The sequence below is a fragment of the Oncorhynchus mykiss genome, chromosome 13, assembly GCF_013265735.2.
Source record: "Oncorhynchus mykiss isolate Arlee chromosome 13, USDA_OmykA_1.1, whole genome shotgun sequence".
NCBI classification, from domain to species: Eukaryota; Metazoa; Chordata; class Actinopteri; order Salmoniformes; family Salmonidae; genus Oncorhynchus; species Oncorhynchus mykiss.
Window position 1 is genome coordinate 44,029,850 of NC_048577.1, and position 14,486 is coordinate 44,044,335.

The 14,486-nt window shown below is 41.4% G+C and overlaps 1 protein-coding gene across 1 annotated transcript; it reads right to left on the bottom strand.

Moving 5' to 3' along the window:
- Positions 1-105: 105 nt before the first annotated feature.
- Positions 106-13,663, bottom strand: rab3db (RAB3D, member RAS oncogene family, b). Its single transcript, XM_021558113.2, has 5 exons — positions 13,404-13,663; positions 8,576-8,815; positions 3,499-3,617; positions 3,282-3,406; positions 106-3,068 (listed from the first exon to the last, which is right to left on the bottom strand). Exons 2-5 carry the CDS (start codon positions 8,813-8,815, stop codon positions 2,881-2,883), a joined length of 672 nt encoding a protein of 223 aa, XP_021413788.1. The 5' UTR covers positions 13,404-13,663; the 3' UTR covers positions 106-2,880.
- Positions 13,664-14,486: the final 823 nt, after the last annotated feature.

The following is a 14,486-nucleotide window of genomic DNA, read 5'->3' on the forward strand; positions in this document are numbered from 1 at the left end:
CTCAAGCCTTTGTCAGCTTGACTGCATAGATGTTGTGCTTTCACAACTTCTAATCATCTAAACGATTTTAGCATCAGGATTGCACAATAAAACGACAACTCAAGATTTTATATTTTGTAATGAAGTCTTTATTTTCATAAACACATGCAATGTATATGCCTTTTCTAATAAGATTGTCCATCAAACAAAGAGCCTTAAATAGGAACAAAACAAATATACATTGACACAACAGTATAGTTCCCCCTTAATAGTATAACAAACCTCCTATATAACTATGGAATGCCAGACTACACAAAAAACTAACCAATTCCACAGAAAGAAACTTACAACTTCAGATGAACATAATTATCAAAAGATATGTTATGGGTCCTTTTAATCAACTGACATTGAAGTATTTAGATAAACTGGGTATCAGTGCATCAGCATGTGATTTAGAGAAGTTCTCCTCAGGACTTTCAGTAAAACCTCACCACTTTCAATCCAGTTACCTTCAGCAGCAGAAAGAAAAACACTATTTAAATACACTGACAAACACCACCCAGGAGAAAGCTTTACAACTTGGGCATAATGCAGATGTAATGTGGGTATAGTGTTTTTACACAGCTATAAAAGGTTAACAGTTAAGTCTCCAGTCAAATGTTTCACACCACAACGAGACCACTTGCTCGTGGTAGGAGATGAACAGGGGAGACCACTTGTTTGTGGTAGGAGAGGAACAGTGGAGACCACTTGCTTGTGGTAGGAGATGAACAGAGGAGATCACTTGATACAAATCAGCCAGCTAATATCAAACAACGAGTCAGTATCAGCTGTGCTTCCAGGTGGATAGGTGTGATAAGCAATTGGAGAGAGTAGGCGCCCATGAATACTTTTGGCGGGCTTTGACCCAACCCCTCAGCTTTAGCAGTGCTTTGGCGTAAAAACACAAGGCTGCTATCACGCCGAGACCGTGCCTGTCCCTAACTGATGGCCAGTGAACAGTGTGGGGCTAGTGATAGGGAAATGGCAGTGTCTGTGAGTAACAGAGGACCAGTGAACAGTGTGGGGCTAGTGATAGGGAAATGGCAGCGTCTGTGAGTAACTGATGGCCGGAGAACAGTGTGGGGCTAGTGATAGGGAAATGGCAGTGTCTGTGAGTAACAGAGGGCCGGAGAACAGTGTGGGGCTAGTGATAGGGAAATGGCAGTGTCTGTGAGTAACAGAGGGCCGGAGAACAGTGTGGGGCTAGTGATAGGGAAATGGCAGTGTCTGTGAGTAACAGAGGACCAGTGAACAGTGTGGGGCTAGTGATAGGGAAATGGCAGTGTCTGTGAGTAACAGAGGACCAGTGAACAGTGTGGGGCTAGTGATAGGGAAATGGCAGTGTCTGTGAGTAACTGATGGCCGGAGAACAGTGTGGGGCTAGTGATAGGGAAATGGCAGTGTCTATGAGTAACAGAGGGCCGGAGAACAGTGTGGGGCTAGTGATAGGGAAATGGCAGTGTCTGTGAGTAACAGAGGGCCGGAGAACAGGGATATGCATGTCTCTCCAGTCCAGTTGGAGAGATGAATATTTTTTCTACTGAAGCCATCCAAGCAGTACAATGGAATGTACTGTACATGCTTTAGGTGCACCATTTGTCTTTCTGTTCAAGCATATGATTTGGAAAATGAATTAACATGGGTGTCATGCTTGGCCAATCACCACGCTTTAATTAGGCTACTTCATAGACAGTAATTTAGATGTAAGAACAGTACAGTAACATCATGCAAGTAATGCAGGCAGTTTACACTGGCACATCCAGATTACAGGACACTGTTGAAGCCTTGTGCAATCAGGTTGGAAATTGTAAGAACAATGAGTAGGAAGGGGAGGCACAGAGGGGTGAGTGAGGACATGCCAGAGCAGATCACATGACGCGTGTCAGTGTCACTAGTGTTATACGACTTCCTCCCAGACAAATATCCTGGAGCACAACATTGCTCTAACATTGTTTGGAACAATCTCATACTTTTTCACCTTCTCTTTCTCATAAGCAGTAGTGGTTAAGAAAGTCTCAAGAATAGTAGTGCACAATTATTCTGAGGAAATGGCAAAATAGCATATTCAGTGTCACAGAGTAAAGCATGGAGGTCAGGGAATGAGGAAGCAAAAGGCCAAAGCAGCAGAATAACTCTGTTTTGTGATTGTCTGGATGATGTCATCTTCATTAATAACAGTTACATTTAGATTTTGATCAAGGATATGACAGATAACGTTTTTTTGTTGTATTTTTTTTATCAGGTTTTGGGGTACTGTTTTCTGTCCGGTTTTGGATTCGGAGAAGTTTAGTCCAATGAATACATTCAAAGCAGAGCATCTAGCCAGGGGGCATCCAAAACAAAAGCACCTTCTGCTCTGTTTGAGTCTTGAACTATTATATTTTCATTCATTAAACTCTGAACACAACAATGACCTAAAATAATGACTACTGGAAACTATTTCATTATGACAAATCTTCTTCAGATTGACACTTCTTTAAGCTGATTTGAACTAGCTTTGCTTTAAAAATAAAGCCATTAAAAAGGTTTCTCACAATAAATACAGTACTTACATTTTTTTTTGTGCCAGAAGAGCAGAGGGGATGCCATGTGGTAGAGGCTGTGGGGGGGCACAGTACACAAGAGAGATGGGGCCTTTTCCGGGAATACAGAAACTAGAACAGGGGATATGTGGGATAACACTGGATGGACCGAGGGGAGGGGACCGATGGTTATCTCAGCTAGCTGCTTTATGGTTTTCACTGTAGTGGCTGTGTTAGGGGGTGTGAGATTGGGGTGTAGTTTGTGAGGTGTACTCTCTATACTTCAGGCACAGTGACGGGGTTTAGTGTGGGGCTGTGAGGAGAAATGAGGTGGGATTTAGCAGCCACAGCCCCCATGGTTCTCTGGAGGCGAGTCCTGTAGACTGGTACTCCTGTGATTGGACAACATGTTGGCATCTCCGCCCATGCTCTCGTTCATCTTCTCACAGATGACGTCTACCAGCCGCTCAAACACCTGCTTCACGTTGATGTTGTCCTTGGCGCTGGCCTCGAAGAACTGGTACCCTGTCAGACAGAGATGGGGAAATTGAGTAGAGTAATTACTTACTGTGGAGAGATTTCAAGAAAAGCAGATGAGATATTTAGGCTTAAGGGTTTCGGTGTCCCCTGCTATATCGGTGTGTAAGTGTGTTCTCATGAGGTCAGTATGCTGTGGTAGTGTGACCTCTTTGTGTATAGTCTTTGCGAAGACTGCATGCTGTTGTGGATGGTACTCACCAAGATCTTTGGCCAGTCTCTGGCTATCCTCTGTGGGGACTAGCCTGTCATCCTCCAGTTCACACTTGTTTCCCACCAGGATCACCTGTGCGTTGTCCCAAGAGTATGTCTTAATCTGAGTTGCCCTGTATGACCGAGGTGAGAGTAGACGAATACACAGTCTGAGAAGGCAGCAGGGTCAATATGGAAATGATGGAACCTTCCACCTTTCACTCACCAGTCCTGAACTGCGTTGAAGGAGTCCTGGTTGGTAATGTCATACATGAGCAGGAAGCCCATGGCTCCTCTGTAGTAGGCTGTGGTGATGGTACGGTAGCGCTCCTGTCCCGCTGTGTCCTGTGGGGAACATGATGGATGGTCATTCTTTACAGGTTGGGTTTGGGAACATGTTAAATTGTGTGGTATTTTGTGAGACCAGAAGGGGGCAATATTGACTAAGACCAACAGACTTGAGACGCTAGAGGTGAATGTGTGTGTGTATTAGAGGTCGACCGACTATGATTTTTTTTATTTTATTTTTTACCCCTTTTTCTCCCCAATTTTCGTGGTGTCCAATTGTTGTAGTAGCTACTATCTTGTCTCATCGCTACAACTCCCGTACGGGCTCGGGAGAGAGAAGGTTGAAAGTCATGCGTCCTCCGATACACAACCCAACCAGCCGCACTGCTTCTTAACACAGCGCGCATCCAACCCGGAAGCCAGCCGCACCAATGTGTCGGAGGCTACACCGTGCACCTGGATTCCTTGGTTAGCGCGCACCGCGCCCGGCCCGCCACAGGAGTCGCTGGTGCGCGATGAGACAAGGACATCCCCACCGACCAAGCCCTCCCTAACCCAGACGACGCTAGGCCAATTGTGCGTCGCCCCACGGACCTCCCAGTCGCGGCCGGTTACGACAGAGCCTGGGCGCAAACCCAGGGACTCTGATGGCACTGCGCCACCCAGGAGGCCCCGACTATGATTTTTCAACGCCGATACCGATTATTGGAAGACCAAAAAAAGCCGATACCGATTTAATCGGTCGATTTTAATTTTCTTTTATTTGTAATAATGACAATTACAACAATACTGAATGAACACTTATTTTAACTTAATAACTTAATTAACTTAATTAACTTAACTTTTAACTTATAACACATCAATAAAATCAATTTCGCCTCAAATAAATAATGAAACATGTTCAATTTGGTTTAAATAATGCAAAAACAAAGTGTTTGTTGAAGAAAGTAAAAGTGCAATATGTGCCATGTAAGAAAGCTAACGTTTAAGTTCCTTGTTCAGAACATGAGAACATATGAAAGCTGGTGGTTCCTTTTAACACGAGTCTTCAATATTCCCAGGTAAGACGTTTTAGGTTGTAGTTATTATAGGAATTATAGGACTATTTCTCTCTATACTATTTCTCTCTTTGACTATTGGATGTTCTTATAGGCACTTTAGTATTGCCAGTGTAACAGTATAGCTTCCATCCCTCTCCTCGCCGCTACCTGGGCTCGAACCAGGAACACATCGACAACCGCCATCCTCGAAGCAGCGTTACCGATCGCTCCACAAAAGCCGTTCCCCTCTGCAAGGGGAACAACCACTCCAAGTCTCAGAGCGAGTGATGTTTGAAACGTTATTAGCGCGCACCCTGCTAACTAGCTAGCCATTTCACATCGGTTACACCAGCCTAATCTCGGGAGTTGATAGGCTTGAAGTCATAAACAGCGCAATGCTTGAAGCACAGCGAAGAGCTGCTGGCAAAACCCAGGAAAGTGCTGTTTGAATGAATGCTTACGAGCCTGCTGGTGCCTACCATCGCTCCATCAGACTGCTCTATCAAATCATAGACTTAATTATAACATAATAAACACACAGAAATACGAGCCTTTGGTCATTAATATGGTCGAATACGGAAACTATCATTTCGAAAACAAAACGTATATTATTTCAGTGAAATATGGAACCGTTCCATATTTTATCTGAAGGATGGCATCCCTTTTAGCTAAATATGCAGGTTTAAAAATATATACTTCTGTGTATTGATTTTAAGAAAGGCATTGATGTTTATGGTTAGGTACACGTTGGAGCAACGACAGTCCTTTTTCGCGAATGCGCACCGCATCGATTATATGCAACGCAGGACACGCTAGATAAACTAGTAATATCATCAACCATGTGTAGTTATAACTAGTGATTATGATTGATTGATTGATAGTTTTTTATGAGATAAGTTTAATGCTAGCTAGCAACTTACCTTGGCTTCTTACGGCATTCGCGCAACAGGCTCCTTGTGAGGCAGGTAGTTAGAGCGTTGGACTAGTTAACTGTAAGGTTGCAAGATAGAATCCCTGAGCAGACAAGGTAAAAATCTGTCGTTCTGCCCCTGAACAAGGCAGTTAACCCACCGTTCCTAGGCCGTCATTGAAAATAAAAATGTGTTCTTAACTGACCTGCCTACTTAAATAAAGGTATAAAAAAAACTTTTTTTTGCAAAATTGGCATCCAAAAATACCGATTGTTATGAAAACTTGAAATCGGCCATTCCGATTAATCGGTCGACCTCTAGTGTGTATACGCTTGTAAATATTCAGGTCTAGAAAAGACTACAATTCATGTTTTTTTGTTAACATACAAAATAGATATTTGACATAAATAAACATATTTCTGTGATAGTGCTTTGTCCTTTAAATTGTCCTATCAGCCGAAACCTTCCCACCCAAAGCCACTGTTAACTTCAGACTATTAGAAATTAAAGTGTCAGATACATGATTAAACAGAGTAACACCTACATTTGCCATGTCCATCAACATAACTTCTTGTCAAACAACAAACCCTGGCCCACTAACAAAAACCCAGTAAGAACAAAAAGAACACGGAGAGCGTCAGATGTCGATAACAGCTCTCTGGTGCCGCAGAGCTGTAGAGACCTGTTTATCGGAAACATCTTTCAATTAAGTAGAGGTTGAGTGTGATGTCAGAGTTGCTTCCCTGGAAAAGGTTAACATGAAAAAAAATAGTCAAGCAGGTGAGGAGATTAAATTGGCACGGCAACTATCCTTGGCCGTCGCTTGGTAACCTGGCCTGGGTCCCTCATTTGCATTGGAGGACTTTACATCACTGAATAGTGGGGGGGGGTTATGAATGTTTCATTAGGGCTAATAGTGTGCAGGGTAGTCAGCCCGAACGAACTGCCACCGATTTAGAGATTGCAAAAAATAGAGCTATTCTTAACTGAGAGCAGGTGCTGGGCTAGAGACACAAGTGCTCTATAAGTGTGTGAGTCGGTGTATCGGCAGCGGTGTACTTCTGTTAAATGACGTTACCCAGAAGGAGAGTCTGCGTCATCTCAGGGTCATTTTTGTTTAATTTATGAATGAAGGATACCAGATGCATATCTTACCTGATATGAGCAGACATGATCAAATATTTGGCAGGGTAATGTATCTTACAGTAGCACTAACCAAATACACTTTCCCCATGGCTCACACTGTCTCCATAACTATCTATACAACAAGTAAAGAAAATACTGTCCAAAAGCATATGCATGATGACAATGAGTGTAAAATGGTTGGGGGTCAGAGCCATTGATGTCACTAGGACCCTTCTCAGCATGCGTCACCTGGTCCTGCCGCCCACACAAAGCAGGGACACTCTAAGCCCTGGGCTTTGTGGTTCCGACACCAGGTGTGTCATTGTGTAGTTAACATATTGCCATGTGGTGTATCCTCCTAGAATAAACAGTATGGTTCAGGTTGAGAAAGTAGAACCATAATGGTACTATAGAAGGCTTCAAATTAAACTCATTTTTAAAACCATGATAAAAAAATCATTTCAAGCCCTTCTCATGCCACACATGTGGAGGAAAGCTTGCAGCAGTGTGGACAGGGCACCACCTGTATACTCTTTATAGAGAGGCGAGGCTCAAGAGGGTTTGAGTGAAAACAGGACACTGCGGATTAAACGCCCCTGGCCATTCCACATAGGGTTGTTCATTAACTGTATACTTGCTCTCGAAGCCAGGGCTCATTTATTGGACATGGTTGCTACTTCCACACCTCCAATGTATGAGGCAAACTGAGGAGGGTTTTATTCTTCTCTGATTTGAAACTCATCAGATGGCATTCAGTGATCCCAGGCACCACTGACAACATTAAGCCAAATCACGTGTCCTAGGTGGAAACAGGGTCAGTGCGTCAGTCAGCTTGGTTTTGGTGTGTACATTGGTGTGGACACGGTTGCTGCTGATTCATCTTGATTGAATACAATACCATATAGGGTGTTTGTCTTGTTTAAACAGCATTCAATGTACGGTGAAATAGTTTACCTTGAAACACTTTCAGACGTCAAGGTACTAGGCTACATTGTAACAAATTGTACACTTCTGGTAGCCCTGTAATTCTAGTATTTCCACAGAACATGATATTTTTTTCCAATCAGTTCTTTTGACCAATCAGTTCAGCTCTGAAAAAGATCTGATGTGGTTGGTCAAAAGACCAATAAGTGGAAAATGGATCAGAATTGGTCTGCCTGTCCAAACACAGCCTTAGTCTCGAGAGCATGTGGTACAAGCAGCAACAACACACTGCAGTAGCTTGAGATGAGAAACCAAGTTTTCTGCAAAACATACGAGAGAGACGGAGGGTAAAATCATTGGTGGAAAAATGACTAAATTGTCATACTTGAGTAAAGGTAAAAAATGACATGCTATAAATCTAATTCCTTATATTAAGCAAAGCCGATGGCGTGATTTACAGAAAGCCAGGGGTACACTCCAACACTCAGACATCTTTTAAAAATGCAGTATTTGTGTTTAGTGAGTTCACCAGAGGCATTATATTGATAGGTGTGTGAATTGGACCATATTGAGGTCTTTACTGAGCATTCGAAATGTAATGTATACTTTTGGGTGTCAAGGAAAGTGTATGGGAGTAAAAAGTACATATTTTCTTTGGAATAAAATGGATTAAAATTTGTCAAAAATGTATTGTAAAGTAAACTACCTCCAAACAATGACTTAAGTAGTACTTCAAAGTATTTTTACACCACTGTGTAAAATGCAAGGGCCTTGCAGATGAAAGTTTGTGATTGACCCACTATATAATTATCAGCCACCTGTCAGAAAAACTCAATTCAATAGTGAAGGATTTGGTCTATGGATTTATATTCTGGTTTAATACAGAGGACAACTTTCCTCTTGATGGGATGTGTATGAGAGTCCACTATGGTGGCAAAAATGTGGCACAAAGGTGGCAATCATGTTGTAGAGACCATAGCTGGCATGTGAGACAAAATGCATAAGGCTAACTCACCCATATCTGTAGCTTTATCCTTTTCTCATTGCGGAAGACGGTCTTGACCTTGAAGTCTATGCCCACGGTGGAGACAAAGGCTGGGGTGAAGGAGTCATCAGCATAGCGGAACAGGAAGCTGGTCTTCCCCACACTGCTGTTGCCAATGATCAGCAGCTTGAACATGTAGTCAAAGTTCTGGTCAGCCGCATCCTTCTGGGCAGGCTGCTGCTGAAGGCGAGAGTCATTCACTGACGCCATCTAGAAGGGAAGGCAGAGGTGTGAGAGGTGATACTACAGCTCAGGGTGAATTAAACAACAAATCATCAGGTTAGGGGCTCGTAAGTAAGCATTTCACTAAGGTCTACCTGTTGTAGTTGGCGCATGTGACTAATAACATTTGATATGAATCTTTGAATTTCATACCAATACAACTCAACAGTTGGTAGGTAAAATCAACAGGCCAGGCCCGGTCCCCTAAATTGTTATGATCCAGTATGTTGCGGGGAGTTTTCAAAACCTACTCATCATAGCTATTATGACTCAGTCACTTGCAGGCTGCAGCATCTGCCACTGGGTATCAAATTGCACACCATAAAGACCTTTTAGTGTCTGTCACTCGTTCCTAAAAGTGGGTGTAATGACTGCAAGGAATGGGTGTGAAAGGAGAGTCCATGGTCTCCCCCCTCATCCTCAGCTGAACAATCAGGGCTGCACACCACAGCTTCCTTCTGATGAGGACTGTCTCCTTGAAAACCGGTCAAGAACATAGCCGCCAGGCCCATCAGTGGGCCAGGCCAGCTAGCTCAGCATGGCCATCTTAAGAAGTAGTGATATTTAACATCAAAGGGGAATGTAGAGGACGGTCCACAGTAGAGGTCGACCGATTATGATTTTTCAACGCCAATACCGATTATTGGAGGACGAAAAAAAAGCTGATACCGATTATTGAAGGACCAAAAAAAGACGATACCGATTAAATCGACACATTTTTATTTATTTAATATATATATATATATATATATATAATATATATATATATATATATATATATATCTCATGTTCTGAGCAAGGAACTTACACGTTAGCTTTTTTTACATGGCACATATTGCACTTTTACTTTCTTCTCCAACACTTGGTTTTTACATTATTTAAACCAAATTGAACATGTTTCATTATTTATTTGAGACTAAATAGATTTTATTGATGTATTAAGTTAAAAAATTGTTAATTGTTCATTCAGTATTGTTGTAATTGTCATTATTACATATATATATATATATATATGTATGTAATAATGACAATTACAACAATACTGAATGAACAATTAACAATTTTTTAACTTAATACATCAATAAAATCTATTTAGTCTCAAATAAATAATGAAACATGTTCAATTTGGTTTAAATAATGTAAAAACCAAGTGTTGGAGAAGAAAGTAAAAGTGCAATATGTGCCATGTAAAAAAAGCTAACGTGTAAGTTCCTTGCTCAGAACATGAGAACATGTTAAAAGGAACCACCAGCTTTCATATGAGTCTTCAATATTCCCAGGTAAGAAGTTTTAGGCTGTAGTTATAATAGGACTATTTCTCTCTATACCATTTGTATTTCATATACCTTTGACTATTGGATGTTCTAATAGGTACTTTAGTATTGCCAGCTTAATCTCGGGAGTTGATAGGCTTGAAGTCATAAACAGCGCAACGCTTGAAGCACAGCGAAGAGCTGCTGGCAAACGCAGTAAAGTGCTGTTACATTGTTACATTGCACAACCTTCAATGTTATGTCATAATCACGTACAATTCTGGCAAATTAGTTTGCAACGAGCCAGGCGGCCCAAACTGTTGCATATACCCTGACTCTGCATGCAATGAACGCAAGAGAAGTGACACAATTTCTCTAGTTTAATATTGCCTGCTAACATGAATTTCTTTTAACTAAATATGCAGGTTTAAAAAAATATATATTTCTGTGTATTGATTTTTAAAAAGGCATTGATGTTTATGGTTCGGTACATTCGTGCAACGATTGTGCTTTTTTCGCAAATGCGCTTTTGTTAAATCTTCCCCCGTTTGGCGAAGTTGGCTGTATTTGTTAGAAAGAAATGGTCTTCACACAATTCGCAACGAGCCAAGCGGACCAAACTGCTGCATATACCCTGACTCTGTTGCACAGAACGCAAGAGAAGTGACACAATTTCCCTAGTTAAAAGAAATTCATGTTAGCAGGCAATATTAACTAAATATGCAGATTTAAAAATATATACTTGTGTATTGATTTTAAGAAAGGTGTTGATGTTTATGGTTAGGTACACATTGGTGCAACAACAGTGCTTTTTTTGCGAAAGCGCTTGTTAAATCACCCGTTTGATGAAGTAGGCTGTGATTCAATGATAAATTAACAGGCACCACATTGATTATATGCAAAGCAGGACAAGCTAGATAAACTAGTAATATCATTAACCATGTGTAGTTCACTAGTGATTATGTTAAGATTTATTGTTTTTTATAAGATACGTTTAATGCTAGCTAGCACCTTACCATGGCTCCTTGCTGCACTCGCATAACAGGTAGTCAGCCTGCCACGCAGTCTCCTCGTGGAGTAAATGTAATCGGCCATAACCGGTGTCCAAAAATGCAGATTACCAATTGTTATGAAAACTTGAAAATCGGCCCTAATTAAATTGGTCATTCCTATTAAATCGGTCGACCTCTAGTCCACAGACACTTGTGGGGCAAAGAAAATCTCTTGTTGAAGCTGTATCTCTATGATTCCATGTTTGTGCCCACCGAGATTATAGGGGTGTGCGAGTGAGTCCACTGCCCCTTACTTGTAACATGGGGGATGATCTGTGCAGTAAATGTATGATGTAAAGGCCAAAATGATTCTGTGCAAAAGGCAGGTCTGTACTATAATCCCCTATCACATGGCACCAATCAAACTTTCATCTGACCATTGCTTTGTGGGTCTAAAGTCATTGGATCATAGGTCCCACACTGTGTGTACAAAGAATATGCGGGAAACCCATTGGATCAAATGTTGTTTTCCTCTCAGAACATAAGCCTGCTAAATCCTGGTCACATCATGCACATTTACACTGTGGCTCAAGAAGTCTTGAGGCAAAATAATATTTTGGGAAACTGTTTTTCTACCCTAAATCTGTGACAACTGTTGTGCTGCTGAGGCAATGAGTAGCCTACACTATCCAATATCACTCAATTCAATATCCCATTGTACAATAATAATATTATATAATCCATCCCAATGCTGCAGTCATACTGTCCAAATTATTCTAAGATATTAGAGACCAAAGTTACTGGATGATGAAGTGTTGAGAAACACATGGCCAAAACTCTTTGTGGACAAGTAGCACTAGATCACTTTGACCAGGGGGTGATGAATTTAATACTGGCACGCCACCATCTGCCACAATAATCGGGTACATCTCTGACGGGACAGATTTTACATCACTGTCATCACAGAACAGGCCTCCACTTAGTAGAGTTGAAATGGGAGTCATTTTTTATGCACTGGAGAAGCATTCGTTCTGTAAAACAAATAAAAGAGGCCATTATGGTGAATAGGCCTATTGTGGTCTCTCAGCTGGCACTGTTTGCAGAGTAAGGTCCCTGGCTGTTATAGGAAATTAGCTCTTGATTGGTTGGCAGCTGTCTGTTCCCTATTAAAGAATGGTCGTAAACACAGGTGAAGGAAGTAGGTTAGTAAAATTGAGTGGTTTCAGTATACCTGGACAAGCTCAAATTAATAGCACAATAAGTAGGCCTATACTTGTCAACTCACTCTCTACCCATCATATTGAAAGTTGTCCAGTGTCCATTCTACATCTCTATACGCCCTTGATCATGACTCTCAGTTTCATTACATTACACATAAATCATTGGACAAAGGCATCTTCTGTATGGGGGAGTTTTGTTAAGAGCCCCGATGCTCAATCTGAACATTAACAAGCGTCTGTTTTGGAAGCATACAGGACCTTATCTTTCATATCAGTGAGAAATCATTTAAAAAGGTTGAATTGATACACCTTGATAGGGTTGGTGTCAGATATGGACGACTCATAATAATGGCTGGAAAGGAGTGAATGGCATCAAAACACATGAAACCTATGTGTTTGATGCATTTTAACCATTCCACTCCAGCCATTAGCACGAGCCTGTCCCCCCCCAATTAAGGTGCCACCAACCTCCTGTGGTTAGTGTTCCCACAAGGCCATATCTCCATGTTACAGAGCTTGTTTACTGAAGATAAGAGGCGACCACCTGTGCTAATTAGCTACGGAGCGTTTTCTGAACACCTGTATGTAAGCGTAACTCGGGAGGTGTAGTTTTGTCAGATGGAGGCACCCATAGCTGTATAGATCTGTGCGTTTTTTTCTATTTGAAGGATTCTTTCTCGCTAATGCAAAGGCCACAGCAAGCGACGATATGACGTTTCAAAACGTTGAAACAGCGTCGGGATTTAAATTCACATGAGTCGTGAATGGCTGAAAACTGTAGGGATAAGGCAAATGCCGCCTAGAGTTTGACAGCTATATCTCTATATGATATAGAACTGCCAAAGTAGACCCTATACAGAGAATGGGGGTGAAGAAAATTTGTCCTTTCGGTTCTTCAAATCGCACCAGGTGCTCGAGCCTCGAGGATTAATTGGCGATGTCTCGAAAACCTGTTGTCGCATTATAGTAACATGTAAAACTAAGTCCAGTGTACATTAAATTGAGTTAAGTAAACGAGAATATAATGCCCAGCAAATTATTTTCGTTTGGACATGAAGGAAGCTGGACAAAGGTGCAGAAAATATTGACCAAACTTTTTCCAACCACTTACCTACTAATCTATGGAAACGGAATTTCTTTGACTTTAATCTTCAATGTTATTTCCTTTCAAGTGAAGAGTGAAACTTCCCTAGGGTCTTCAACAACCTGAATTCTCTTTCCGCCCACCGCTTTCTGCCTCACCGTTTCTGAGCGTTTGTGGAATAGAACAGGCAGCTCCCGGATCTCGTTTGTGTACAAAGGAGCACCCTTCGAGAGCGCAGCAGTCAGTGTTGTGATCACCTCACACGACAGTATTCACAGCTATAATCTCTCTCACACACTTCCAGAGAGCAAATGTCCTGTACTTTATGATCCCTCACTCAGCTCTAGCCTGTTTCGAAATAAGAGCTTTCACAAATCAAGGCAGCATTTACAGTATGTTTGTGTTTGATTGATGTTTATGTGTATTAAATTGTTGAATAATATAGAGAATATTCTGAGCTGGGTCAGTCTTCTGATCTGAACTTCAGAGATGCTCTGCAGTCTGCCAACCTCATTTATTAAGTATAACTCAACATTTGATAATGCAGATCGTTAGAAATACACTAATGAGATCACTGGGCTTAGATCCTAAAATGTTGTCTAAGTTAATATTTTCATGCCGATATGGTAGGCCAACTTTGGAAAAGCTTAATAAATCAGTTAATAAATCAGAATTATTTCCATGAGTGAATTGGTGCACATCCTTGACACTTCCTGGTGGGGCCCACTTTATGTGCACTTTTTGTTTTTTTGCCCAAGCACTACACAGCTGGTTCAAATAATCAAAGCCACCAACATCCTGTGGTTAGTGATAGGGAAAAACAAAACATCCACCCAGGACCGAATTTTGGAAATCCTGTTTTAGACACTTGCTCACTACTTAGGAATTCCAGAAATCAGCAGTGTGTGAAATGTTTTTTCTACTACTGCACATGAAGGGTACTTTGTTTTCTAGTTCACACGGCCTTACTTCCAGCAACACCATACCACCAGTTTGTGGCTCATTGACCTGCTGTGGTATCTGGGTAATGTAACATGGGGAGTGAATGAGTTTGGTTGTGGTGTACCTGTATATCTGTAAATAATTTGGTCTCTTTTCCTTTTTTTGAAA

Coding starts and splice junctions, on each gene's coding strand:
- rab3db (XM_021558113.2), bottom strand. CDS start 8,815: ATGGCGTCAGTGAATGACTCTCGCCTTCAGCAGCAGCCTGCCCAGAAG. Junction 3,618..8,575: donor GGATAAAGCTACAGATATGG/GTGAGTTAGCCT, acceptor TGTTCCCCACAG/GACACAGCGGGACAGGAGCG. Junction 3,069..3,281: donor GAGACTGGCCAAAGATCTTG/GTGAGTACCATC, acceptor TCTGTCTGACAG/GGTACCAGTTCTTCGAGGCC.